At 36.4% G+C, this 27,876-nt stretch overlaps 2 protein-coding genes across 4 annotated transcripts; both read right to left on the bottom strand.

The window, feature by feature from the left end:
• Positions 1-313: 313 nt before the first annotated feature.
• On the bottom strand, positions 314-11,605 carry LOC102220359 (sodium/hydrogen exchanger 9B2-like). 2 transcript variants are annotated; one of them, XM_014471803.2, is made up of 13 exons: positions 11,439-11,605; positions 9,086-9,350; positions 8,593-8,794; positions 8,084-8,254; positions 7,272-7,414; positions 6,771-6,898; positions 5,722-5,897; positions 5,153-5,259; positions 4,052-4,201; positions 3,740-3,848; positions 2,059-2,195; positions 1,638-1,860; positions 314-1,300 (listed from the first exon to the last, which is right to left on the bottom strand). In XM_014471803.2, exons 2-13 carry the CDS (start codon positions 9,206-9,208, stop codon positions 1,239-1,241), a joined length of 1,731 nt encoding a protein of 576 aa, XP_014327289.1. In that variant the 5' UTR covers positions 9,209-9,350; positions 11,439-11,605; the 3' UTR covers positions 314-1,238. The 2 variants fall into 2 exon arrangements, with proteins under 2 accessions (XP_014327289.1, XP_023190148.1); XM_023334380.1 differs by having other exon boundaries at positions 1,677-1,860; positions 11,439-11,604.
• A 184-nt stretch (positions 11,606-11,789) lies between these two features.
• On the bottom strand, positions 11,790-18,731 carry bdh2 (3-hydroxybutyrate dehydrogenase 2). Of its 2 annotated transcripts, XM_005807162.3 has the most exons (10): positions 18,654-18,731; positions 17,177-17,256; positions 16,485-16,563; positions 15,419-15,515; positions 15,021-15,129; positions 14,626-14,686; positions 14,396-14,509; positions 13,562-13,620; positions 13,333-13,425; positions 11,790-13,186 (listed from the first exon to the last, which is right to left on the bottom strand). In XM_005807162.3, the coding sequence occupies exons 2-10, from the start codon at positions 17,246-17,248 to the stop codon at positions 13,133-13,135; spliced, it is 738 nt and encodes a 245-aa protein (XP_005807219.1). In that variant the 5' UTR covers positions 17,249-17,256; positions 18,654-18,731; the 3' UTR covers positions 11,790-13,132. The 2 variants fall into 2 exon arrangements, with proteins under 2 accessions (XP_005807219.1, XP_023188979.1); XM_023333211.1 differs by lacking the exons at positions 11,790-13,186; positions 13,333-13,425; positions 13,562-13,620 and adding an exon at positions 13,903-14,048.
• Between the last annotated feature and the right edge of the window lie 9,145 nt (positions 18,732-27,876).

Raw genomic sequence — 27,876 nt, forward strand, 5'->3', positions numbered from 1 at the left:
GACATTTCAACACAGTTGAAAATTCTCAGCAATAATTGGGAATGTTTTAAGAGTGTTTTTATTACAACGTAAAAACTAAAACAAAACAATGCTCCAGGAGTTTTTCTAATGTGAATAGATTTTAATTTTGAAAGAAAAGACACCTGTGTGCATGCCTTTTGGGACATAATGGATGAGCTTAAGTTATAAAGCAGCTGTTTAGCTTCTCAGTTTGGATGGATTTTAATTTGGCTTCAGAGATAAATTGATGTGAAAAAAATCTGAAAAATCAAAACAAATCTGCAGCTGCACAGGATGTCAAATTAATAAAATATTTAGCTATATTTTTTGGTTATATGTATAAATAAAAAAGACAATTTTGTGAAAATGTGATTATTTATTTGGTAAAAATCTAATACTACAAATTCATCATAAATAGTGTCTTTGTAATCTTTTCATTTACATAATAAAAATGTAAACAAATTAAAAACAGCACACTGCATATTTCTGTAGTAAAAAAAACAAACTAACACTTAACCGTCATATAAAATTTGTTCATAATCTCTAAAAAAATACAATCACATTAAAGTTCAAGATAAACTTCAAAAGTTGATGTGGGATTTTATACCACAGTGCATGAGGTTGAGTCTGTCAGAATGTAAGCAGCATTCTGTATAGATCTAAATAAAGTGGGACATCTAGATCTCCTGAGTTGTAAGCTAAATCAAAAATTATCCACACACACACTAATGACAAACATAAAAAAAAAACATCATAAACATGCAGCATTAAAATAAAAAGATTTAAAAATAGATTCTGGATGGCTTCCTCTAAAAATCCATTCAATCATTCAATCACACACCATCTCACCAGTTTGTAAAACACATCCTTATGTTAAGCACTACCATTTGAGTTTAAGTACTGTTTGCTGAAAATAGGGACTAGAACCACTGGATACTTGGAATATGACAAAAACATTACCAATTTACAAAAAATGTAAATTGCTGTTTAATTGCCTCATGCTAATTACAGAATATCTAAATAAATGTTCAGTTTAAGCTCGACACTAAAGCAGCTCTGGTGTAAAGTTCATAGAGCATGAATGCACACAGCAGGGCAAGGGAAATGTGTTTGGTGTTCAGTGCCTGGAAACCACCTGCTGCTATAAATACAGGCTGATTTGAGCAACAAGAGAGCCACTCAGTGGCTAAAGAGCAGCTGAAACAACTGACAATCAAGGTCTCTATTAGATCAAGATGTCAGAGTGTACTCTCGAAGGTGACAGGAGTTTCGGTGTCATCTTCACTTCCTGCCTCGGTGCCTAGGGGACGAAAAAGGAGGGGGAGATGGTGGAGATTTTATAAGTAGTGCCTGGATGATGCTTACATTTTTCATCAAAAAAAGTAGAAAAGGTAAAGACAAGCGTAACTAAAAGAAGAATTTTTAAGCTACTTACTTTTCAATATTACACTTGTGTTATACTAAACATTGAAAACTACATAGGATCTAATGATATGCAAATTCCTGCAAAGATATCGCAACGGTGAAATATGGAAAGCAGAGGACTTGTATTCACCACTGGAAGGTAGCTATGGGGAAACTGGGTCACACAGGGTTGTCGAGTTGAGATGAATTTTCAGATAACAGATTTTACCCACCTAAGAAAAATGCTGATAAACTGGGTTTGACTCGCTCACCACAGGTGGGGGTCTTCGGTCCCTGCAGCAGGCGAGGCCCCAAGATCCCAATAATCAAAGACACTACCGGGGCCGTAAGTAGGATGGCGAGCACGGCCACAGTCAGCACGTCCATGCCGTACTTCATCTGCTCCTTGTTAGCCTTTGCTCTGGCCATGTCTAAAGCCGTGGAGCCTATTGCTGCCTGAGGAAGACCCAAAGACAAGCTGTGATTCGTCCCTTTACTCGCCGATAGCTTTTACTGTCATTAAGTAATGATTGAAATATAAACATGTCAGTGCATGTACTTTTAATTTGTTTTTTTATGACGCCTGCAGAAGCACACAACAAGAAAAACGGTTTCTCAAGAAAAGTTTACTGACATTTCCCAGCACTGACTCACCTGCACTGTTGCTTTGGGCGTCCATGCAAGAGCTATGAACACTTTTTCTTTTAAGTTGAAGCCCGCGTGTAACACACACACAAAAGTGAACAGCACTCTAACCATAACAGCAATGAGTATGGTGGATATACCCAGACCTGTGAGGACATAAATAAGAGTTACAAAGGCACGGCACAGCACTGACACTTCTACTGAAGAATGCATACTTGGTTAGGGCCGACGTTTTCCTTTCTGCTTTAATCTTTTTCATACTTTGTCATATTGTTACTGTAGACTTTAGTGTATTTCAATGGGATTCAAGGTGTCAGTGAAATGATTCATACCTTTCCTATTTTTTTTTTTCTTTTCACAACTAAAAATCCAAAAAGCCACTTGAGTCGACAATCAGTTTCAAGTCTTCAGGAGTATGTCGAAACCACCTGGGCAATTTGATTTAGGTCTGTACTTTGACTGGGCCACTCTAACACAATACTTTGAGGTACATTCTTACATTGTAGCTCTGGATGTATGTTTAGGATTGTCCTGCTTCCTCCCTGGTCTCAGGTGCTTTGCAGTTTCATGGACGTTTTTTTTCAAGAATTGACCTTTATTTGGCTGCAGTCATTTTCCCATCAACTCCGATCAGCTTCCTGATCCCCCAAGGAATGTCTTTGCAACAAATATATTTTACTGTTGTTCAGTATGATCTGCAGTGTACCTCTCTGCCACAGCATTTTGTAGGTAGGCTAAAATTCTGAATTTCTAATTTGACCAGAGCACCTCCCTTAGATTGTCTCCTGTGTCCTACATGGCTTCTGGAAAACCTCCAACATTATTTCAACATTGGCTTCTTTTACCATTTCACAAGCAAGGTGAGGTTTGTGGAGGTCTCCTTTAAACAGATTCTCTGATGATTTCTTGCAACTCCTCCAGAAAAGGCTTATCGGTTGCTTCTGTAACTAAAGCTTTGCATGTCTTGTTGGTTTAGTTGGACAATGTCCTACTTGATTTGCAGTCATTCTGTATTCTCTCCATAAACAACCTTTAAATCATTTTCTAGCAAGATGCATAAACTGAGATACAAATGGGCATAAAATAGATGAAATGGGTACAAATTGAGGTATGAACAAAGCCAGTCATTCTCTTCTCTTTGTAATACTGTTTGCTAACTAATGCATTTTAACAAACCTCTCAGGTGTTCATAGGGCAGCTAATTTGATACAGATATTTAAATTTAACAAAGGCAGTAATTTAATGCAATTGATTTTTTAAGGCTATCAGAATAAAAGCTCCTTAAAAGTCATATTTCTATATTCCTTCTTCCACTTTACCATTATCTAATACTTTGTGTACATCATTATATAAAATTCAACAAAACACACTGAAGTTTGTGGTTGTAATTTCACAAAATGTGAAAAAGTTCAGATAATATAGATATTTTCTAAAGACACTGTTCAATGTTTTCTATTTAGTTTGCAAGAACCAGACATATCTTATGGAAGCTCTAGAGACTAGCTGGAGGTAAATGACAGCAAGATAAACACATGAAATGATTTTAGTACTTGCAGGACAGGTGAGAATGCTCACATCTGTCATGTCTTGTTTGGATATGCAAATATATTTACATACATTCATACAGTCACATTTGAATTTTTCACAATGATGACACTGTTATTTTGAAGACTTTGGGCATCCATCTCACCAACTGTAAGTCCCTCCAGCTCAATGACTCGAATCTCAGCTCCTATCAGTCCAAACAGCAGAGGCTGAAACACGTCCCAAGCCCAACTAATCACTTCCCCCACACGGGCCTTTTTGACAAACAGAAGACAGAAAATAGTATGTTTAGCACAGAGCAAAAAGAAATGTGTAATAACTTGTACACTGTATTGATAATTAACATGCAAACTGCACACTTCTGCTGTGGTAACATGCTCTTCAAAATCTGGATGGTATCAAACTAAGAGTGGAAAAGAAGGATTGGTGCATGACTATGGTTTCCACGTTCTATTACCTTTTCTTCCCCCCAGCCAAGTCCAGCCAGGAAAGATAACACCAGGGTGCAGAGGCCCCCCGAGCCTGGAAACCCTGCCATGTTGCTGCCGAACACAGCAAAGACAGACAGACCCAGCACCAAGAAGGAGCGCTTCATCACCAGGTGTTTCTACAAGAGAATGTAACTGATTAAGAAACAGACTAAAGAAATCGAATCAAGCAAAATGAAAAGCTTCATTCATCACATGAGAGGTCAGAGTAATACTCGTTTTTACTCGTTCTTAATTAGCTGAATGAAATCACATGGACCAGGTTTTTTAAAATTCGGAAGCATTAAGCAATATGAATATTAGGGCATAATCATTATTACATTATACATTAAGAGCCACTAAGGCGATTATAGAGTGCAGAAGGTTTAGTTTACTGAGCTTTTGTTGACTCTTCACACTTTGTCTTCCACAGAATGTTATGCAAGGATGATTTGAAAAAATTAAATTGATGGTTCAAGATTTTTAAGTGACGTTCTATTACTTTATGTTTTGGAAAAATTTAATTGGGTCTTTGTTCAGTATGAATCTTTATTTGTTTAAAAAAAACAACATAATTTTCTCAACATTAAATCGAAGCACCATATTGATGGGAACCTGCACAGCTAATAAGTTAAACTCTAGGTAGATTTTAAAATGTATTTTAATTTGTCCATCATGTCTGTCCACTAACTGGCTGATCTTAAGGCAAGGTCGAGCTCCTAAACATAGCCCACCTAAAACTTACATTTTATCTGATGTCAAAGCCTGGATCTGCCACAGTCCTACACAGTAGTTGTGGCTAGCATGGCCAACTAAGAAGAAATACACTATAGCAAAATATATTACAAACAACCTTTACTTAAACAGCTATAATAATTTTTACTTTGATAGCAAAATATATTAAAAACAACCTTTACTTAAGCACGTATAATAATTTTTACTTTGATATTATTTTTATTTTTTTAATAGGTCATTAGTAACGCTTTGCATGTCCTGTGTCGACTGTAGGAAGTTAACCTTTTAACGGATGCTAACTTTAGAAATCCTAAGCTATCCCTTTAAGAAAGACAAAGCAGCATAAGGTTGCATACCTGGTCGACACTTGGAAAGTACTGAATAAGGAAGCCAAGGAGGATCCCAACAACCATCCCTCCTCCAACCTCCAGGACGCCTCGCAGGAGATTATACAGAGTGGATCCTGAAAAAAAAAAAAAATTACAAGCAAATTAAGCAGTAAATTATTATGATTAATTAAATAAATGTTTGTTTTTTAATATGTATATATACTTCATTGAAGTATAAATAATTTAAACAATATGAAGCCCTTCATAGAGAATTATAAATTGTGACTGTTTTAAATAATATAAAAAAGTTATTTTTAATTAATAACATAGAAATACATAAAAATACAGTCAATCCTGGGGTATCTGATAGGCATTTACCTCATAAATGTAAAAGTTTCTAATTACTAATCAGAATAATTTGCACATTTACCCTCTACTGTGCTGCTGATAAATTGCAAGCCAATATTAATGTTCTTTTCTCCCTCAGAGTGATCCTCATTATTGACCTTCCAGCTGCGTCTCCTCTGGAGACAATGCAGGTGTTTTGTTTCAAAAAGCACAAGACTGAATTATTATACTCTGGAAACACACGGTACCTTCTGCGAAGGCCATGCCCAAGCATGTGGTGAACCCTGTGATGGAGAGAATGTCATCAAAACTTCCAGCCGCCATCAGCAGGGTGGGGATGCCCTTTTCCACGCCGTATCCGTCCTTCTGCAGCCGAAGCATCGAGGGCACCACCACGGCCGGGGACACAGCGCTCAGAACAAAGCTGCAGGAAACATGGATTTATTTTACTGTTGCAAAAATGAAAGAAATTAATAATTTGTCTTTTCCTGCACATGAAGGTAATGAAAACAACTTAATTGGATACAAAAGAATGATGTTTGCCGTAACTGAAGGAGACAGGCCACGCAGTATGTTTTTAGATCTTTAACATGACTGCAAACAAACCTCTAAAAACTAGAATAGCAGAAACTTTCACATGGTCTAACGATAGCAGAGAATACTATTTATTCACAAGCAGGGGAACATTTTATTAGTGATTCTAAAATGCAGTGCCTTGAAAAAGTATCTATACTTGTCTTTTTCTACTAAATAAACTCTCAGTAAAGTGTGAGGAAGTTTGTGGTTGAAAATCAATTCAAAATGTAAATAATTTCATTGGTTGAACTGGATTTATTTAATGGTATCAGACAAAATGGGGCTGAATACAAATCCACGGCACACTTTTGAAGCCAGGATTTCTAGTCAGATGACACAATAACTCAATCAAGTGCGAAAACACAGCGTATTGCAGAAAACTAACACTGTACATCACCCTGAACTCACCATCACCCAGTTTTAAAACTGGTGGTGACAGGATCATGGTGAGTGAATGATGTTCTTCAATGGCAGCTAGTCAGAGTTGATAAAAAATGGAGGTAAATATAAGGCACTCGCTACTTTTGCAAGGCACTGTATTTCAGATTTACTTACAACTTTTGACAAGTAAATCTGTCAAAAGTTCCTCTTGTCTATACATATATATATATATATATATCTATATATATATATATATATATATATATATATATAAATGACAAAATTGTAAATTACCATAAATCTAGATATATTAACACAGAGTGCAAAGTGTTGCATTTACCCAAGAACAAAGCCCCACTTCCAGGGCAAGCCCATGACGAAGTGAGAGATGAGAGCAGCAGTGCTGGCTTCGATCAGGCAGGGCCCAGCTGCTACACGTATACACACAGTTTTGAGCTTCCTCAGAGCCTGAGGGTAGAAATGTACATGTTGTAATGATGCATGACTTCTATTTTGCAGAAAACATCGAAAAGCCCACGTTTTTCAGCATCAAATAACTTTAACAGTTTCAACTGAAATAAGAAGCTTTTATTAACTATCATTGTGAACCAAACTTGCTGTTTGTTATTTCAGAGAATTTTTAAAACTTAGAATAACTGCAATGATTTGCGGATTTGGCCTGATGTAAATAGAATCTGCCTCTATTTCGTAAAGTCTGTGTTCTCAATTAAAGCCATTGTATAAAGATTTGAGGTTAAACTATTAATAGTTATTTAGTTTTTTAAATACCGTACTCGTATTTCATTTAACCACTAAACTTTTCTATAAGAATGAGTCATACCTTGGGATCCAACCCCAGGCCAGCTCTGGCCAGGATGACAGCCAGAGCAATGTTTCTCAGAGAAGCAGACCATCTGAAGTTAATGTACACCGAATCTGTTACAACTGGGATGTTTCTCAGCAGGAAGCCCATCAGCAGCATACCTGCAGTGGAGCAGAAAGGGTGGGAAAGAGGAAAGAAGATCTGTTTTAACCCTAAATGTCGTTTATTTTATTTGGGGTTATCACACAATACAGATTTTAGGTGAATGTGACTAAATGGGAAAAAAAACTGAAGACTAAGCAGAAGAAAAATAAAGTTTTTTGAAAAGGTTAGACTCAATCAAAGCTGCTAACCAAAAACTCTTCTTGATCAAAAGTGAAAAAACTGAACATCGAAGCAATAAACTGGCTCCCAACCCTGGGCCTCAGGGACCACTGTCCTGCATGTTTTATATGTCCAGCACACCAAAGTGGGGGAATCTTGTTTAACAGAACGAAGTGAAACAAACTCCTCTCAGACAGAATCTATTGTTGCCTCTGCTCTTAATATGGATCAATGACAATCGTTCATAACAGGAAAGCTCCTTGAGGCCCTTGTGCAGCTACACTAAAGGATGTAAGCACGCATGAATGAAGTAATAGCTAAAACTACAGAGCTTTTTCCATCACAAACACAGTATTACAACTACAAGTTATTTTGAAGGGATATTATAGAAAAATATATCATGTTATATGACGCACATTTAGGTTTTGAGGTGCAAAAAATGCAATGTGTATAGTTGGAAGTTAGAAATTAGAAATTGATGCCTAAATGACATTAATTTATCTTACCAAGGAGTGGTGGAAATGGTGGAAGTGTAGGCAGCTGGATGAGGGCAACTGCTTTGCCACCGACGATCGCACAGAGAAAGACTACGGTGATGCCAAACAGATTCCCTCCAGGAAGACATTCTTCCTCTGTGATGGACACAATCACCCCAAAGAGTACAGCTGCCAAAAGAACTGAAGAGGGAAGAGAAGACAGACATTCACTGAAAGACAAATGATCCGTTTTGTCACTTTTGTCAGTATGACTCTAAAGTTTTTTGAAAAACAGAAAGGTATAATAAAAAAAAAAAACACTGCCAAATATTTTAACCCACTGAAAACCTGCAACGCTTTAAATTTTGTATTTTGAATACAAATCTAAATATGTATGCAACTAAATAATTTGCAAATCAGTACTGTTTACTGTATAAAAGGGCAAAAGTGTAAGTTAATGTAATATATAAATTTTAAAAAATTCCAAAAAGAAAAAAACAATAAAAACACTTAGCCTACAAATGAATCCTTGTGGTTACCTTTGGTAATGAGAGAGGCTAGAAGGCCTCGTGGCGGACATGGGCAAAACTTGCGAAGCAGCGGGCAACAGACCACTGGTGGGTCTGTGTTGGTGCCAGCATCCACCACAGGGTGGCGAGGGATAAAATAGGTCGTCTCCTCTGTTACATTTGGAGTCGAGCAACGCCGCACCACCACCTGGAACTGGTTCACGTTGAGATGCTTTAAGGGAAGAATCAAGACACAAAGAAAAGAGTGTCAATAACATAGCAGATAGACTTTAGAAACTAGATTATGGTGTAAACATGCTGAGATATGATGTTTTTAACAGTTACCTTTGGGTAAAAATGATTCATCGCAATATTTACAACAGAGCACAGCTTATTATGACCGTGTATTGTGTTCTTCATCAATGAGAGCATGCTAATAGATTAGAAAACAGATGTTTTTCTAAAATGAAATACTCAGTTGGCTGTGTGGGTTCCAGTTTTTCCCTTTTCTTTTAGCTTTTACCTCAACATGATTTGCAGTAGGAAGAGTGATTCTCTCCAGCAGTGGGCTGGGTGCTGGGCTGGGTGCTGGACTGTGTGTAGGACTCGGTTCAGTTTTTGCAGGTTTCTCAGAGTTTTCCTCCATTGTTGTACTCCACTGTTTTTCTGATCCGTTTGCTTCTTTATCACAGCAGGTTGAACTCACGATTGAGTTCAGCCATTTGAATTTCCTTCACTTCTTAGTGTCCAGCCTCTCACCTGGTGCTCCTGTTCATACCTCTCATGTTCTAATAACAGTGAGAGAAGAAAAAAAAATTTTAATACATAAACATTACAGTAAATAGCAAACTATTACTATAAAAGCAAACCATTTACATTCAGAACAAAATGTCATGGTCAGTGTTTGTAGCTTTAAGCCAGTATTTAATCAAATAAATGTTTGCTCTTTCAAAAATTATGCAATAAGGCATAATGCAGCTGATAAGTATTCTTTATGTCAATTTTTCTTATTTTTTTTTTACCCCCACTTTCTTTATTTTTTTAATCAAAATATTCCTTTTAAAAATTATGTAGCCTACTTATGTTTTATATCCTTGAGGCAAAATCTTTTTGGCCCTATCTGATACAACTACAGTAAAACAAACTAAAACAGTTTATGAAGCGGGTCCAAGCAGACAGGAATGACCAGATTTCATTTTAAAAAAACTTAAACGATTTATTTATGCCAAGTTGTTTTTTCTGGCTGACAACTTTCATGAAAAACTACCACCAGGCAGAAAGGGCTTTAATGCTCCAAATCCTGCCAGTCAGCACAATCATGCCTCCATCATTAACCTCGTCCAGTCAACAGAAGGAAGAAGCAGGTAAAAATTCCCATTACTCAGCAGTCAGAGAGAAGTTGTCTAGGTAAGCTAAGGTCTCAGTTCAGACTGCATTACAAAGCGGCAGCAAGATACACGAGACTGTGTTTTGCAAGTACGAATAGGCAAGCCGTAATAGCAACAAAAATTAGTCTACGAGTATTGCCTCAGTGTCTAAATACAAATGCACGCCACACTTTCCAGATTCATATTTGTTTAAGATCTAAACTGATTCCAAGTTTCTTCATGCTAATGTACTGCCTTGTATTGGTCAATCCACATATCTTATGTTTTGGTATTACATTTGAAACAGTATAGGAAAAAGTCTTTAAAGAGTCTTTACTAGCTGACCAGTTCCAATATTAAGCCTATTGTGATGTACATCAAATTACACATGAAGGACAATTTTCTTCTTTAAAAAACGACTTATTTTAAAAACGCACACTGTAAAATCCAGCAACGGAGATATATACCTAATTAATCAGCTGTGTACAATTGTCGGAGTAAAAGAAACATCCAACACTAGATAGTATGCTAAAGTAAAGTGTATCTTGCTCTGCCAATGCATTAAGACAAAAATCTTGTGCTCAATATATATCCTTAGGCCTATATGATGCACTTAAAACAAAATTATAGTAGCTTAGCCCAAACAAAACAAAATTTAATAAACTACACAGCTGAATAGTGAAATAAAATTACCAATATTAATAAATTGTAAGTAGCCAATTGTTGCTGTGACATTGCAGTCTGCTATAATTACAAATGAAGATACAGACACTACAAATAAAGGCTGTATACCAACTACTCCAATGTTTTGATAGCTGCTTAGGGCAACAGACGTTTGATAATCCAATTGTGAAAAAGCACACTAATCAATGCTTACAGCTCGACCATATGGCACACCTAGCTAGCGTTAGCTCAAGGAGGTAAAGTGATAACTAACGACTACCAGTAACAATACAGATAGCACACTAGAACATTACAGATGTGTCTGTTGCTACGCAGGGGTCACTGATGGTTTTGTTCGTGTAGTATTGTAGCGTCAGCCTACACTGGTCTGGTCACACAGCAACAGCCACTATAAACTGTTGAAGCTTTCAGGTATCGACTAACAATGCAACATTCATACATTATCGGACATTTTTATCTAAACTGTGATTGCTAAAAGGTTATTTTTGTTAATTAGTTGAAGTGTCTTATTTCATTGGTCAGTTTGCAAAGTGACCGTGTCAGTGACAGCGCTTTGACGTCCTACAACGTGCTTCGCATGTTGAAAAAAAGCATTCCGGAATAAATAATAGACATAATTTCAGAGAACAACACTAATCTAACATATAAACACAAAAACAAGGAAGCTCTTGTCCGATATCGTGCGCCTCCTCAGCTGCTATAATCGACCATGCTCCCGTCCAGACTCTTGAAACCCCGTGTCCCATTCTAGACTCACGGTTGCCCCCCTTTTAGAGTGTCTGTCAAAACTCTAAATAAGCATATTGCAGGAGAAAAACCGCTCACCTCATGCCGTAAACACAGCCATGGTTTGCAGAGTGTCACAGACGGCGACTGTGGTAGTGCTGAGGAACAAACACCAGCTGGGAACTGGGAATGAGGCGGATTAGTGATAGACAGGCAAATACTGTTTATATATAGTGCGAACGCAAGTTGGAGGTGGAGGAGTGGGAGGCGGAAACATTCATTTTTCAGTGTTTACATTTTGCATTGTTTGCTTCTACAAATTTTTTTTTTCACAAAACGAAAGGGAAATATGGATTTTTATGCTGTTTACTTTTTAATGCACTTTTCACTTAGAATATTTTGTATAATGTGCATGTTGTACTGAGAACCAAAACAACAACAAAAAAAACATCTTTATGAATTTTAAAGTTTATTTAAACGACGACAACATGACTTTACTACCACAATAGTAATTTTTTTGAAACATTTAATCACTCAGCAAAATTTTGACTGACAACAAATTACAAATAAAAGTCTTAATAGTAAAGGAACACACACACATGTGTGTGTTCCTTTACTTTGATACACCTAAATAAAACGTGATGGTACCAGTACACAAATAATCTAGGTATAAATCTTTTCTGTTGAAGTGATCATTACAAAGACCACGAAGCACAGCAGAAAGGTCAGTCCAAGTTGGGGACAAGTAGGCTAAAAAGCAGGCTTAGTTTACAGAACAATATACCAAACTTAGAAAATTTTAAGTTTTGACATCATCACCCAAAACTGGAAACAATGTTTGCAGTTATTATTAAATTTAACTGTTTATAACAGAAGATCTACAAAGACATGGCAGTTTGCCGAAACTGATGCTGGGCAAGAAAATAATTAATTATGGAAGCAGCTAAAAAGCCCATGGTAACTCTGGAGATGCCGCAGAGATCCACAGCTCATTAGTTGTGCCCTTCACAAATCTAGCCTTTCTGAAACACTCTTTAAATGGATAAAGCCCCATTTAAAGCAAAGTCTGAAGGTTCCTTTTTCACTTGAGACACAATTTTAACATTTTATCTTACATGCAAAATACTGCAAGGAGGAAAATTGACACCCACAGTTAACATGTGTTGGATGGAGTTGAACAGCTAGAGCTACAAAAGTATGCTTTAGATCAAAATATGTGCATGTTTTAAAATGACCTAGTCTAGGTTCATGCATAGTCCAACTGGGATACTGGAACAATTTACTTTTAGAGATGTTCTCCATTAAATTAGAGTGAGCTTAAGCTGGTTTGGTAAAAAAAAAAAAAAAAAAACATGGGCAAAAATTGCAGACTCCAGATGTGCAAAGCCGATACAGACAAATTCCAAAAAGTTTTTAGCAAAAGGTGGCTTCATCTTTCAAGTCAAGTACTGGCTGGGGGGAGCAGAGTATAAATTTATGTTGCACATTTTGAGATTTTTCTTTGTAAAAAAAAAAAATAAAAAAAGTCTGAAAACTTTCAACTTTGTGTTGAACTACCACATAAAATAAGGCGGAGGGAGATTGTGATTTTGAAGTGTCCAAAAGGAAAAAGTTCAAGGGGCCTGACTACTTTTGCATGGCACAGTGCACTTGTAATCTTCTGACATGTTTAATTTGAAATGCTAGTTTAGCAGAGATAACAAACATTCAGGGCAAAAATAAACAATTATCTAAGCTTTATTTTGATCTAAAACTTTTCTCAGTTTACTGATACTGAGAATGTCACCGGTTCTTCACAGTCTCCATCCTCCATCAATGATGTGTTCTGTTCCAGTGACATAGGCTGACTGTGAAGGACATGGATACAAATCACAGATGAACTACATTACTTCACAAAACACACAAAATTCATTAGCATAAGACTGTTTCTATACAAGTACAGAGACTACAGCCACATCCTGTTAGCCAGTCTGCCATGTCTGACTTGACTCACCTCATCTGATGCCAGGTATACACAGAGGTGAGCCACCTCTTCAGCTGTGCACATTCTTCCGGTCTTCTGTCGAGCCATAAAGTTCTTGTAAGCCTATACAACAATAAGATTTATGGTATTCATTATCTTTAACAGTCAGCAATCAAAATTTCAACTTGTGAAACTTGAGATAACTTGCAGGATAACAGTTAAATAAACACAAAAATTCTAAGTTCAGGGTATACAATACTTGTTCTGGGTCAGGCTGGGCCTGGATCCTATCCCTCAAGGACGGTGTATCAACAGTTCCTGAGAAAATATATAAAACAGCAGGTCAGACATTCATCTGAAATGTTTTTAGTATGCAGTGTCAGCTCTGTGACTAACTGGAGGATGCTGGTAAGAAAGACAAGGCCAGGTCTGCTCCATAAATATTACTATATATATGCATGAGATTGCATTCACTTGTGCCTTTGAAGCAACAAGCAACAGGGTTACACAATATATCCCTAAAAGCATTGGGTCAGATTTTACATGATAAGGCTCCTAATTTCCAAGAACTCCACTTCACTTACTCTCAATTAAAGACAAACATCGGTTTCATTTGGTTCAGATTAAACTGAAATAGTGGGGGGAAAAGTTGGTTCTGGATTTAAAGTGTTTTTAAAAGATTTTCCTGGAATAGAAACAGTAGCCTCGACATGAACTGCTGAGGCTGCTGGTTGTATCAACAGTTCCTGAGAAAATATATAAAACAGCAGGTCAGATATTCATCTGAAATGTTTTTAGTATGCAGTGTCAGCTCTGTGGCTAACTGGAGGATGCTGATAAGGAAGACAAGGGCAGGCCTGCTCCATAAATGTTATTATAGATAAGCATGAGATTGCATTCACTTGTGCCTTTGAAGTGACAAACAGGGTTACACAATATATCCCTAAAAGCAAGGGGTGAGATTTTATATGATAAGGCTCCTAATTTCCAAGAACTCCACTTCACTTACTCTCAATTACAACAGAAGGACAATTAAAGATTATCAATAGCAAAAAAAAAAACAGAGAAAATATTCTTTTTGTCCAACACTGACCAGGACAAACACAACTGCAGCGAATGCCTTGCTCAATAAAATCAGCAGCTATGGATTTGGTGAGGCCAATGACAGCAGCTTTGGAGGTACTGTAGACGCAGCGGTTCACAACACCTACAACCAAGAAGCACATGTCATTTACACTTAGACAGACGCCAAGCAAATATCTGAGATAAGAAGATTAAAAAAAAATTATCATACTTCAGTGACGTTGACTTTTTTTTTTTTACCTTTTATGCTTGAAGCAACAGAAGCCATGTTAATAATGTTTCCAGACTTTTTTTCCAACATCTAGAGTGAAAAAATAAAGCAATCTTTTATTAATCTATTAAGTGAAGTTCCATTTTGGCAAATTTGCTTCGATCTCAGCAAAAAACGAAATAAAAATCATTAAGATGCTATCCTGATTTGTAGCAAGTTCAGCGGTTGGATTAGAGGCTGGATTAGTAACTGGACAGTCACAGTTCGTCATGTCACAGGCTCAGAGTAATACAGCTAATCCCAACAGACAAAGGTTGAGAACAACTTTAGAGGCATATGTCGCTTATTTTTCCACAACATTCTACACTATGTTCTCTCAGCAATGAAGTGAGCTGTGTTAAGAATATAGAAAATGAAGAATCACCTTAGGCAGGAAAGCTTTGCACATGAGATACATGCTTCGCACGTTCACATTCATGGTGAAGTCCCAGTCTGCTTCTTCACAGTCCAGGATGGTGCCGTGGTGCACGAACCTGTAAGCAAGAAGCCACAATGGACCCGGATTGCAGTAGAGAATGTTCTTTTGGTGTCATAGCTGAAGCTGTGAGCATAACATCCAACTCAAATGAATAAATCAGATTAAAAAAGGGGTTTCCTCTTAAAGGTAACATTGGATATTTAGTAAGGGGATTGATAAACATCGTAGAATGCTGTTAAAGTGCAGCTCAAAAGACGAGTACACATACTTTCATTGGAGTTAATTTGTTCTCCGTGTTTAAATGGTTATATTCACTGATTAACATCACAAGACAGGTAGAGTACCCTGCAACGTTGAACAGCACATCAATGTGATCATGGTCCTTTGCCAGAGCTTCCACTTGGTCCTTCTTAGTCACATCCACCACTTTAGTCCTGATTCCTGGTCAGAAAAATATATTAGTTAAATCTTTAAAAATGATTTATACATACAATAGTGCCCAAATTTAGATTTGTGCAAAGAAAATGTCTATTATACCACAGTTACTAAGAAACTAACTGCATTTCCTCCATATATGATGAAAAGATTAGTTCAAATTATCTAGGTCAAAATTAGGTAGATCAAACAAAAAATTAGCAAATGCATTATCATAGTAACATTTTTGGAGAAACTTTCTGTGTTGTAAATCTAAGCAGACAAAAATACTCCAAAGTCAAAGCAACAGTTCTACCAACCAAAATCTCTTGTAATGTCTTTAAAGCTGTTTGTGAGTTAAAGAAGCGGTCATGAAGACCAAGATCAAAAATGTGGGTGGAATAAAAATGTCCCCTAGATAGAAAACATTATTTTTCTGCCAGAAGTAAAAATAAAGGTGGGACAACAAAAAGCAGTTTCAGCCTTTAAAAAAAAAACTAAAAGAAAAAACTTGGAAAAAATGTGCATTGTGTAATTGTACTTTGCATTGTATAATAATTTGATTTTACCTTTATCTGATCTGCTTGTTGTTCAGACTTTAATTCTGTGGGATAGAACCGAATGTTCCTTACCCTTCTTGGTTTGTTTAAATTTTTAGTAAATCATCTTTGGAAGAACAGCATGCAAGCCTTTCTGATGTGGATTCAGAGGAATCCTTCACTCTTCAGCTAATGAAACTTACAATAGTTCTGCACCTATGTAAAAAGCAATTTGAGTTCAAGTCTGTAACCAATTAATCAGTTCATGTTGTGTTGTTTATATATGTAAAATGATCAAGAACAAAACATCTTGTTATGCTGCCAGTTTTAGGGTAGTTAGTAAATCCTTTAAAGGACTAAAAAACAATTTAAAAAAGGAGTTACTGCAATGCCTCCAGTCTGTTTTACCCCAGTTTTCCAGCAGGTGGCAATCACAACCTACAGAAAAACCTCTTGCCTTCAAAGGCGTCCAGCTCCTTCAGCTTCTCTCCATTTATGTCCGTGGCTGTGACACGAGCTCCCTCCTTTGCAAATGCCTGTAATTAAAAAAAACTTGGATCACTAATGCGACATTATTAGAGCATTCTGATCTCCAGATCAGTAATACATGAAAAAAGAGATTATCTACAGTTAAATTTGCAATGAAAAGAACACATAACTGATTTCTAACCTGAACTCGTTTAAATTTGTATTAGTAAATACATTTTATAGTGCACATTGAAACTGTTAGCACTCTGCACACTGGATGTTTGAATCTATAGAAGTGACTGTAATGAGTTGCAACTAAGTGAATTTATGGCTTCAATGTTCCATTATATCCAGAAAACAACCTTCTGATAGAAGACTTCGACACACCTTCAGGGACCATAGAGTTGAAAATTCAAGTGTTTTATTACCACTCTGGGGAGAGTATGACATCAGGGTTTTGCAAGAAGATTGGTCTGAACATATGTTTACCTCATCTCTGGGATTGCTGTTAGAGCGGTCATTTACAGCCCACCGACATTAAATGGGCTCAAATGAGGCGATTTTGCTTTCAGGAGCTTTAGTCTTTTCAAAGGAAAGGCTTCACTTTTCGAACAGATTTTCAGAAAAAAATAATAAAAAAAAGAGAGACATTATTTATTTTTTTAAATAAAAGCACTTTACTATTGCTGCAGCGCGTCCAATCCCCTGTGCGGCAGCAGACAATACAATCACTTTCCCATCCAGACGGCCCATAGTTTTCACTGTGAAGAAGAGAATTCAAACAAAACGAGGAGCACTGATCAACTATGAGCACAATTTGATATTTGTTATTCTTCACAAAACGTCAAGCACCTGTGGGATTCCTTACACTGTCTGTGAAAGTCTTATGTAATACCTAAGCCTGTAGTAAACTGTGAAGAGAATACCTGCTGACCAAGAAGTAATGGGTGACACACTGTTTCTTTTTAAACACTGCAGTTTGAAAATCTTAGACACTTGAACAAAAAGAAAAATAAAGAGTAATTTAAAATCCTCACAGGTTAGCACCCATTTAAAAGGGTTTGATCACCAATTTTATAAGCTCTTGGCAAACAGTGAGATGTTCTTCTTTTATTGTGACTTGTAAATTAGTACACCACTGAAAAGTAAACTGTATGTGTTTTTTATTCTGTTTTTATGCATTTAATATTTCTATCTCTATGTGAATTAAGTTGCCTGTCACTTTGAAAATGTTGCACAAAAATGTCCCAAAGTAAAAATCAGATAGATTTATGAGACATAAATCTATTTTTTTCAGTCATTTATTTCTACTAATTGCGAAGATTGCTGCTTTCAGGTAATGAGAAACTGAAAATTAGTTTTGGAAAAAAAAAATTACATTAGATGGTTTTTAAAAACAGAGTGGTCAAGTGGTTGGTCAGCACTCATTCGCCAACATAAGATAAATGTTTTGTTGATCTTATGTAATATTCTATTTTACTCAGACACCAAATGTAAGGTTTTTCTCATGTTTAAGCAACAATCATCACAAAAGTCCCAAAAGAAATAAAGGCATCTAATAACTATGTGAAATTAATAAACATATAATTTCACTTGCTAAATGAGTGACAAAAATATTGAAGTTTTTCACATTTGGATTTGTACTTGTAAATTCTACCAATACTTAGTGGTCACCATATTGATGGTCACATTAGTGACCTTAGTGGTCACTAATGTAATGTTCTAATGTTATTCATTAGAACATTACATTACATGTTCTAATGAATAACATGAGAACATTAAGAAAGCTTTACTAAGCAGACTTTTACTCTTTCTGAAGACGTTTCTGGCTTTGGATTCAGTTATATTATAGGCTGTGAAGAAAGTAGATAGCCAAATAAACATTCTTATTTAAAAATGGTAAATGAGCTAGTATCACAATGTTCATGCATTAATGTAACATTTTGCTACTTAATCAGAGGAAAGCATGAACAGCATATTTGAACAGCATGCAACCTGTTGCACGTAGATTTCGCCTACATTAAGACAGCGTCGCAAAAAAAAAAAAAAAAACGTAAGCCGAATTGTGCCAACAGTCTGCGGATATGTAATAACTTTTACTGGAAGAAACAAGAAAGCAAATGCTTCAAAGAGACGTGAACATTTGGTGCAAACTCACCGTCGTCTTTTCGACTGAGACACAGCTGCACTAAGCAAAGCCACACGTGACTCCCTTCTTGCGCAGTGATTGGTTGAAAAGCCGGAAGTGGCACTGTAAAGGTAAAAAAAAAACCCTCCATAAGTAACTCCGAAGTCCTCTCATGAAAGACTTACTGCATGGTCTGCAGGTGTTTCACAGTAAAAATTGTTACACATTATTCAAAGCTATTGAGGCCCTTAGCATAGTAAATTAGGTCTTTAACAATGTTTGCAAACTGTAGCCAGCAGGAGTCAGTGCTGTTCTTTTAGTTTGGAGGCTGAAAAGTAAGAAAGAAAATTGTTTAAAAAGTTGAATGACATGAAGGAATAATGCTACTTTTTTATGTTACTGAGAGCTACATAATTTATTCTTCTTTTCTGGGGGGGATAATTTATGTTTCTCTTTTTTCTTCTTGTTTTAGTTTGTGATTATCATTATTACAGAAAATCATCTGTATTCCAAGAGTCTCTAGTCTAATTAAACATAATCTCAGTCGGTGACCTGTATGTACATCTGTGTCATTTGCTTTCCGAGGCACCAACATACAATATATAATGAAACATTCATTTGCTGTAGAGCTTATCATTGGCCTCGGTAAGACACTTGTCAAAACTGACCTTTGATATCTGGTCAAAGTTCTGCATGAGGCTGTGCATGGGGATAAAGGCCCTGAAAATTTAATAGCAAAGAAAACACCTTTAGTTCAATAAATGTCTTAAGTATCAGTACCTGTACTTGTATCAACGTATCAATCAACTTGTATCGTTCTTTGATTAAAATTCTAATTAATAAACTAAAATTCTAGTTAATATTTTTCTGGAATTTTCTAAAATTGTTTAGTGTAAATAAAATGTCTTTTTAATATATGTATATAATAATATATATAATATGTCTTTTTTGGCATGCTCTTCTTTTATCCCATGCTCATTCAGCTGTTTGTCTCAACGCTTGTGACCCTCAGGAATATATAAACATGCAAAACATTTTGTCAGTACAATTCATCAACACGATTCTCACTGTAATAAATTGATTTTAAGCTTCCACGTGTCTTATGACTTTGTCTTCCAGCTCTCCTGTTAGATGCCCCAGAGATATTTTGGACCAAGATGTTTTTTTATCTCCTGCACAACACAAATCTCTTGGCTACTACATCCAAAACGAGAAACATCATAGTGATTAAAGAACACCAGAACACACTATGTTCCAAAAGCTCTGAAAAGCCTCCAGCTAATCCTAAATGCCGTGCCAGCAGTTTGGATGCAAAATGGAAGGAGATATCATTTTAATAAAATTATTTTCAATTCTTTATGAAAAATATTGGTTAAATTTAAAGCACTTTTCACAGACTGGAGAGTTGATAGAGCCTCAAAATTTCTAAAGGAAGAGTGGAGGAATGTGTTTACAGTTTACATTCAAGAGACAAAAATCTTCTTTGTTTTTAAAATTAGGCTAAACAGTTTTAAAGAAAATTCATTATTAGTGCTAAACTTTTGTAAATGGCAGATGTGTTACATTTGTTAATTTTTTTGATCTTTAATTACACATGACAAACCTCATAACTAATCCTAAATATAAAACGTAGAATGCATGTATTTAGTTATGGGAGATAATGATGGATTTCTGTCCTCACTATGAAAACAGATTTATCTTCTCTGCACAAGCTTTGTGAGACAAATTGCAACTCAGGGGCTGGATTCAAATGAACGCTGAATGCTTAATAAGCAGTACACAGCTGCTGCTGCTGCATAACAGACTCTGAGAATCCATAGAGAAGAAAATATAAGAGATTCTACCTAAGTTGCCGGATAGGTATTGATGGGAAAGAATTTGATGTTCTTGTAGATTTTACTATTAGCCTTTGTAAAGTTAATTTAGACCAGTCGTTGTGTAATTCATGAATGCAAAGTTAAATTGTTAAGGAACACTTTCAAGAATGAGGCAAAGTAAACGCTACATTTATGTTACTTGTTGCAGCTCCTTAATGGTTTATTGACTGGTTTGAGTCAAAAGAGAAAATGAAATAACTCCCCTCCTGGAGGCAGCATATGCATTAAATCCAAGGAGATCTGTCAAGGAAGTCTATATGGCCAACTACGTTAGTTTAAATGTATCAGGTTAATGGGTGTTGAACCAATATAGTGCATTACCAGCATCGAAAGAGTTCATTTCAAAGCAAAGATTGCATCCGTTACAACAATTTGCTAAATAAATAAATAAAATCATACTCTTGAACTCTCTCACTTTTTGTTATATTACAGACACATATTCTTGTGGCATAGTAACAATAGTAGTGCAGAAATGGGAAGTGAAATGAAAACATTTTTCAAAGGAAGATATAAACACACAAAAAGAAAGAAAGGGCGGTTGAATCTACCAAAAAGGTCAATTGTAAGGTGAAGACTGGTTCTCTGACAGCTGCTTAGATCTCCAGACTCAAATGGGGTGATTGTTGACAGGTGTGTGATCTACAGCAGGCCAGCAGAGATATTCTATTTAGGAAGAAATCTTTCTCTCACACGCACAACCCCACGCCCGCACACACACACACACACACACACATTCCAAGACGGTATCTCAAATGGGCTGCTATATCTGGGAAAGAGTTACATTATATTCCATCTAAACATCCTAAGCATACATTTTCATTCACAGGTTGACACTTGTATCTGCAGATTCTGTGAATTTCAATCCACATTCACAAAGTACAAAGATATATGACTGGAGAAATTGTTCTGTTTTATTTCCAACTGTAAATTTTTATTTAAATCCAGGAAGATTTAAATCTTGTAGTCACAGTTCTATCTGAAAATCTTTCTAGTCAGCCAGTGTTGAAATGGTCATAAAAGGAAAACAGAAAAGCTGTGGACAGAATGTATGTGTTTGGTTCTCAATTAAAACTAAACAAATGGTTCATGCTTACATAAGAACTAAGGCTCTGCTGGGGGAGAATGTTAGTTATGTTTCACTGTTTAATGACCAAACATAAATCCCTCACCAGCTTGTATAAATAATCACCCTTGTAGTTGGATCTTTCTTTGTTAAATCTGTCACACTGCCATCTGAAATATCTTGAATCCACCAGTCATTTTCTCGTTTATAGCAGATGAAAGAGGAGAGCAAAGGAGCCATGATTGTCCATCAGTACAATTGACCACTTATCATAGAATACATTGGGTGAATTTAACGCCTCTATAATGTCAAGACTAAAACCAACAGGGTAAAGTCTGGTATAACAGACCAACAACGCACTGCATTTCAAAAATATCTTCCTCTTTCACATTCAACTTGTTATTTTGTGAACATCTGAATAGAAAGAAAATCTCAATAGTGATTATTATTTACTTCAAATTAAAGTTTGAAGTAAATTAAAATTAAAATTGCTCAGTGTAATTTTGCAAAAAGTTATAAACAGATGGTAACAGATGAAATATTTGCAAACGATCATCTTACCATCATCTTATCATCTTAACAAAAAGATGCAAAGAATCTAATAACAATTAACAAGACATTAACAAGTCAAATTTTTTAACAGAGGAAAGGAAGAAAGTATGTGTTGCTTTTTCCATTTTGAGCTACTGATCCCCCTAAAGGATACGTTTCAAGCCTTCTGCTGTTGCCACGCTGATGTCTCGTCAGCCAGGCTGGGTTTAAAAAGCGAACAGATGGTCTTTCAGTATTAGTACCCAGTCAAATATGAATTCTTTCTGAGCATTTTCTGTTTCCCTGTGACTTACTTCTAACATTTCTCTGTGCTACTGAGAGACTTCTTCCTGTGATCTCCTCAGGGACCTGTTTGGGAAAGTTTCTCCATGACTAACAAACCACATAATAGATTTACCTACATGGAAACTTCCCTGCTCCATCATTACTTTCTGAGGGGTGCAGCCAAAAAACTTAAGTCTGTTACCATAACCCACAACTACACCCTGGCAGCTCCTCCTCTCAGGTCTGAGCTTATTCTTCAGCCTACCTGCCTTCCAACATGTGTTTGGAAATCAGCATTTTATATCTTAATTCAGAATAAAAACCTACTTGGACCTGCTCCTCTGGAATCAGCATCGGGCTTCCCCTGATTTCATCTGAACCAGCAAGTGCCATTTGTCAAGCCATTCTAATTCAGTTTTTTTCTGCTCAGAAAGAAACAACTGTGGACAGTTATTCAGAGTACTCAATGTCTTGTAAAGTGAACATCTTAAACTTTTTTCTGATTTCTTGGAATGTACCGCATGGGAGTCTTTAATATATCAGAAATTATTATGTCTCTTTGCAGGTTGAATAAAAGTTTCTAGACAGATAAAAAAGTGGCAATGAAAACTTTAAAGTCTTTTAAGGACTTTAATGTATGATGGTTGGTTTTGGAAATGCCCAAAACCTTCATACTTTATTTTTCAGATATTCATCACAAAACTCCTTTTCAGCACTTCTTTCATAGATTCATAAATAGCGTATTTTCAAGCGTATCTACAGCAGCCTTGCATGGTTTTGTTGAGGAACAAAAAATAAATACAGTTTTTGTGTTTATGTGCCAGGGTCAAAGATTCGTGCATATTCGTATATGCATATTTGTTAAGATCTTTTTTGATGTGCAGTTTTACAAGGTTTTGTTTTACCTTTGTACAATGAGATTATTTGGAGCTGTACAAAGAACTGGAAGGTTTTCCATCAGTGCAACCCACATACTCATCTCAACCCACAAATGCTTTGCACTTTTTAAAGAGAATCAAATGTTACTGCCAACAGCAGTCACAGCACAGATTCTTTTATTATTGCAAAGAAAGACAAAAAATCCACAGAACAAACTTCCTTACTTTTTGTGCCAAACGTTGTAATAAAAAAATATCTCATTAAAAGAAAAAGAAACTCCTTTGGAAAATATTAAAGAAGGGCTTAAGAAAGACTTTTTAGCCTTCTGAATATATGATAACCAACAGAAAAAGAAGGATTAAATGGCAGACTTTTAATTGCATTTGTGTAAAGCAGTGGACGAAACTGACAAATGGAAAATAAAAAGAGACCCAGGACGTACCTCAGTAGTAAATGCTGTGTCCAACTAACTTACTCTCAGCCTGGCAGCTGTTTTAACAAAGTCATTGAAACAAAAATGAGACTTCAAAGAAGGAACACCAGCAGCAACTAACTTCAGAAATTTGTCAAGTTCTTTTGTTGCTATCACTCTGTAGCCTGATGTGGTTATTTACAAAATGTCTGGTCGGCAGATTAAGTGAAGCTATTACCTGGAAATTCCCTGAAAATTCAAGAAAAGATGCTATAAAAAGGGAGCTGAAGGCAGTCAAACCCATTGTAGAGCTGTGTTGTTGAGGCACAAAAAGTGTAGCTAAAATAAAACAGGGAATAGAAGTCTTTACTCTTATTGTGACCTGATCGGTGCTTGTTTTCAACTGTGTGATGAGAACTCACAATGGGCACATACCGATTTACTTCAGTTTGTGCAATCCAAGTGCTCCCAGCAAGAAAGAAAACCAAGAGTTCTTGGAAATAAGCTTTCAAGAGGTTTGCAACAGAGCTTGACAGGCAAACGTTATTCAAAATCTTTTAGCTGTCAGTAGGTGAGGATGTTTGTGTAGGGAAAAAGACATTAAAGAAACTATTACACTAGATGTAGTGCAGACGCTGACCATTTTCATTGAATTTGGACCCAGAGAAAGATGATATCTGCTACATTACTTGTCATGTTACAAATTAAGGCAACACACCAGGTAATTCTATTGCGCTGCTCCTGCTTACAGCATTAACAGGAAGACAAGTCCAAAGCAAGGCACATATGTTTTGAAAGACATTAATTATATTTAATACAATTGTTTTCTCAGAGCTCTAGTATTGGAAATGACTTGATGTAATGTAATAAAAATACTAAAAGTCAATCTCTTGTTTACTCTTGATCTAATTGTTCTGCAAAGATAGCCACATTTATACTATACTGTTTGTATTATAAGAAATAAAATAAGCTTTTGTTCAAAATTGTGTAAAGTTGATAGAATTTTCTAGCACAAAATCTTCTTCACAAAGCCTTGCCGGAGGATATAGTTTGCTGCCACAAGGGATAATTTTGGCCAACCAGATCTTATTTCAAAGTAGTGTTGTGGGAATATGGTACAAAAACACACAATAGCATGTGATAACGGTTTGTACACCTTGTGCCAAAAGTGTCTGGCTTCGTATCAGCGAGGCAATGACACAATAGAACTTGTGGGGCTTGTGGGCATGAATAGGTCAGAGCTATTCTTGAAAAGGCCCTGAGATGAAGCGCCCTAATTAACATGAGCTCAAGAGGTCTTAATTGTGATTTGCTGTGATAGGATCCCCTTCAGTCATAACAAATTACATTCACACAGCCAGCATCAAGGAGAGCTTTAAGTGTCACATTACAAAAAGAACTTGTGGCAAATGAAGCAGATTATGGCTGGGAAAAAGGTTAAAGACTGTAATCAGATGTGATTATTCATCAGGGAGTAAAATCGACAGGCTCAGTTTTAGAACTGTTTTAGAAAAATATTCAAAAATGCTGGCTCATGCTTTCTTATAATATCATAAACAGTTTGAATTAACATTTAATATTGTACAGTAAAGACAGTAACCTATCATAGTGATATGACAGTTTTCTGAAAAGTAACAACTGAATCCATGTGTTTTGGAAAGATTCTGACATGCCGACTTGAAACCTGCTTTGATTCACAATCTGTCTGTGAGCCTGGTGAAGTAAGCAGATAATTATTTTCCAATCTCAGAATGTTTGTGTCGTTGACTGACAGCAGATTCTGAGAACAACAAATTATTTAATAAATGCTTTCATGGAGCTTGCATGCAGATCACATTTGACCAGATTTCTGAATCTCCATACTAATGTAATTTATTACTACCTCATGAATCTGATTTCAGACATTGCTTTGCGTCTTATGAAAACTCTGCTTTGGTCGGTTCAACACCTCGACCAACATCTCATCATCTTTATTTCCGTTTCATCTTCTCCTCTTTGCACCGTCCACCTCCTGTCTGACCTTCACTTGCTATGTCAAGCACAATCTGCACCTCAAGCTGGGATAATAATGAAGATGACAAAAAAAAGTGAGCATCTCCTCTTTGCCTGAACAAGCAAGACTGATAGGTTCAGTGAGGTCAAGTGCGTCTGCCAGGCAACAATGTAAATTGAGTTGAGTTGATAAACTTGCTTTCAAAATCAGACTTAGTTCAGCGGCAAATTGTCACTTCCAAACTTCCAGCTGCATTATTGGGCAGCCCACATCCATAAAATTTCATTTTGGTTTCGATCTGTGGACTTCCCATGGTGCAAGTTGGAGGCACAATCGTGCTCCCTATCCTCACTAATTGCTCTTCTCACTTCCCCTATGACATCCAACCCCTCTGGCTTTACAAACAATCTTATAGTTTGTATTGTATTAAAAACTTGGTGCCAGTTTAGGAGGCACTTCAAATTTAACTCAGCATCTACTGTACACTTGCTTCTTTAATGAAGAATCACTTGTTTCAACCAGCACTCACAGATTCAACCTTTTCATCATGGGGTAATAAAGGGCTGACATATTTTAATGATTTTTACAAGGAAGGTATCTTTCGCAGCTTCACAGACCTTTCACTAGAATTTCATTTCCCTTCTTCTCACCTATTCCGGTACTTTCAAATTAGACACTGTGCCAAAGTTTTGTTTCCCAGTTTTCCGAACTTGCACTGGGAGATGTTTCTGAGCTGGGATCCTCTTCAAAGGTCATATATCTCTAAAGTTTACAATGAAATTCTGTCTTTTGATTCTTCACCAATTACCAAGGTCAAGGCGGCCTGGGAGCTTGAACTGGGTCTAAATTTAGGAGAGGACTGGTGGAACAATGCTCTTAAGAAAATTCATACAAGTTCAATCTGTGCTCGACTTTCACTCATACAGTTTAAAGTTCTCTTTAGGGTTCATCTCGCCAAAACTCGCTTGTCTCAATTCTTCTCCTCTGTTTCTGACAATTGTGATAAATGTCATGCACCTTCCTGTAATTTAACTCACATGTTTTATTCCTGTTCATCACTCCATAGTTTTTGGCACACCTACTTTGATACAATGTCAAAGATACTCTCAGTGGTTATTAAACCCTCTCCCCATGCTGCCATATTTGGGCTCCCAGTTGACTACAAACACTTCACTTCAAACCAATTGGATATTTTAGCATTTACTTCCTTATTGGCAAGACGTCGTCTTCCTTTTCATGGAAATTAACTAATCACCCTCTAGCGGTCAGTGGCTTAAAGACACCATGTCTTTTCTAAAATTGGAGAGGATTAGATATTCAGTAAAATACAATAAAATACCCCTAACTGTAAGTAAGTAAGTAATATGTCACGTAAGTAATGTCACGTAAGTAGTAGACAGAGTACTCCTGTGTATAATCTAATCTCAATATGAATCCATCTTTTCTGAAAAGACCTCAGGGGTTTGTTAGAGAACATCAGTAAACAAACAGCATCACAAAGACCAAGAAACACTCCAGACAAGTTGCAGAGAAGTAAAGCAGGGTTAGATCATAAAAGGATTAGGTTATAAAAGAACATCTTGAGCTCGTGAAATATTATCACTGTTTAATCCATCAACTGAAGTGGAAAATGTAAGGCTAAATTAACTTGAAACAACAAACCATTGGAGTACTGGCCATCCAAGGAAAGCAATAATAAGAACAGCAGCCAAGAGATAACTTTGCGGAAGCTAAAAAGATGCACTGCTTAGCAGGGAGAATCTGTTAACATGACAACTATTAGTCATGAAAAAGCCATTGTTGAAAGAAAGCCATAAGACATGCAATTGTAATGTGTCCAAAATCTTTAAGGACGTATTTAAGAAGGGAGTCTGGTCAGGTGAAAGCTAAAATATATATTTTTTCTCTTATTTTTTGCTTTCTTGCAGGTACAAGGAAGCTGGTCAGAATTGGTTGCACGATGGATAAGATAGATACAGGGAGGCCCTGGAAGAAAATAGTTTTAGACCAAGGCAGAGGTCAATCTTTCTGCAAGACAATGGAGCTAAACAAACAACCAAACATGTAATGTAATGGTTTAGATCAAAATGTTTCAATGTATTCTAGAAAGTCCAAACTTAAAACTTGCTAAGAATTTGAAGTAAAGCCTGAAACGTGATGCTCTCCATCTAATCTGACTGGGTTTAAACTACTTCATGAAGAAGAATGAGTAA

This window comes from Xiphophorus maculatus, chromosome 5 (genome assembly GCF_002775205.1).
Source record: "Xiphophorus maculatus strain JP 163 A chromosome 5, X_maculatus-5.0-male, whole genome shotgun sequence".
Taxonomy (NCBI): domain Eukaryota; kingdom Metazoa; phylum Chordata; class Actinopteri; order Cyprinodontiformes; family Poeciliidae; genus Xiphophorus; species Xiphophorus maculatus.

Bases quoted from the DNA above. Each gene is read 5' to 3' on its own strand.
- LOC102220359 (XM_014471803.2), bottom strand. From the start codon at position 9,208: ATGGAGGAAAACTCTGAGAAACCTGCAAAAACTGAACCGAGTCCTACA. The intron at 5,898-6,770 runs GTAAATGCAACA...TGTTTCCTGCAG, and splicing joins AAGTGGGGCTTTGTTCTTGG to CTTTGTTCTGAGCGCTGTGT. The intron at 5,260-5,721 runs GTACCGTGTGTT...TTTTTTTTTCAG, and splicing joins GGGCATGGCCTTCGCAGAAG to GATCCACTCTGTATAATCTC.
- bdh2 (XM_005807162.3), bottom strand. From the start codon at position 17,248: ATGGGCCGTCTGGATGGGAAAGTGATTGTATTGTCTGCTGCCGCACAG. The intron at 16,564-17,176 runs GTAAAGTGCTTT...TTTTAATTACAG, and splicing joins TTGGACGCGCTGCAGCAATA to GCATTTGCAAAGGAGGGAGC. The intron at 13,621-14,395 runs GTCAGTGTTGGA...ATATTTTCTCAG, and splicing joins CTGCAGTTGTGTTTGTCCTG to GAACTGTTGATACACCGTCC.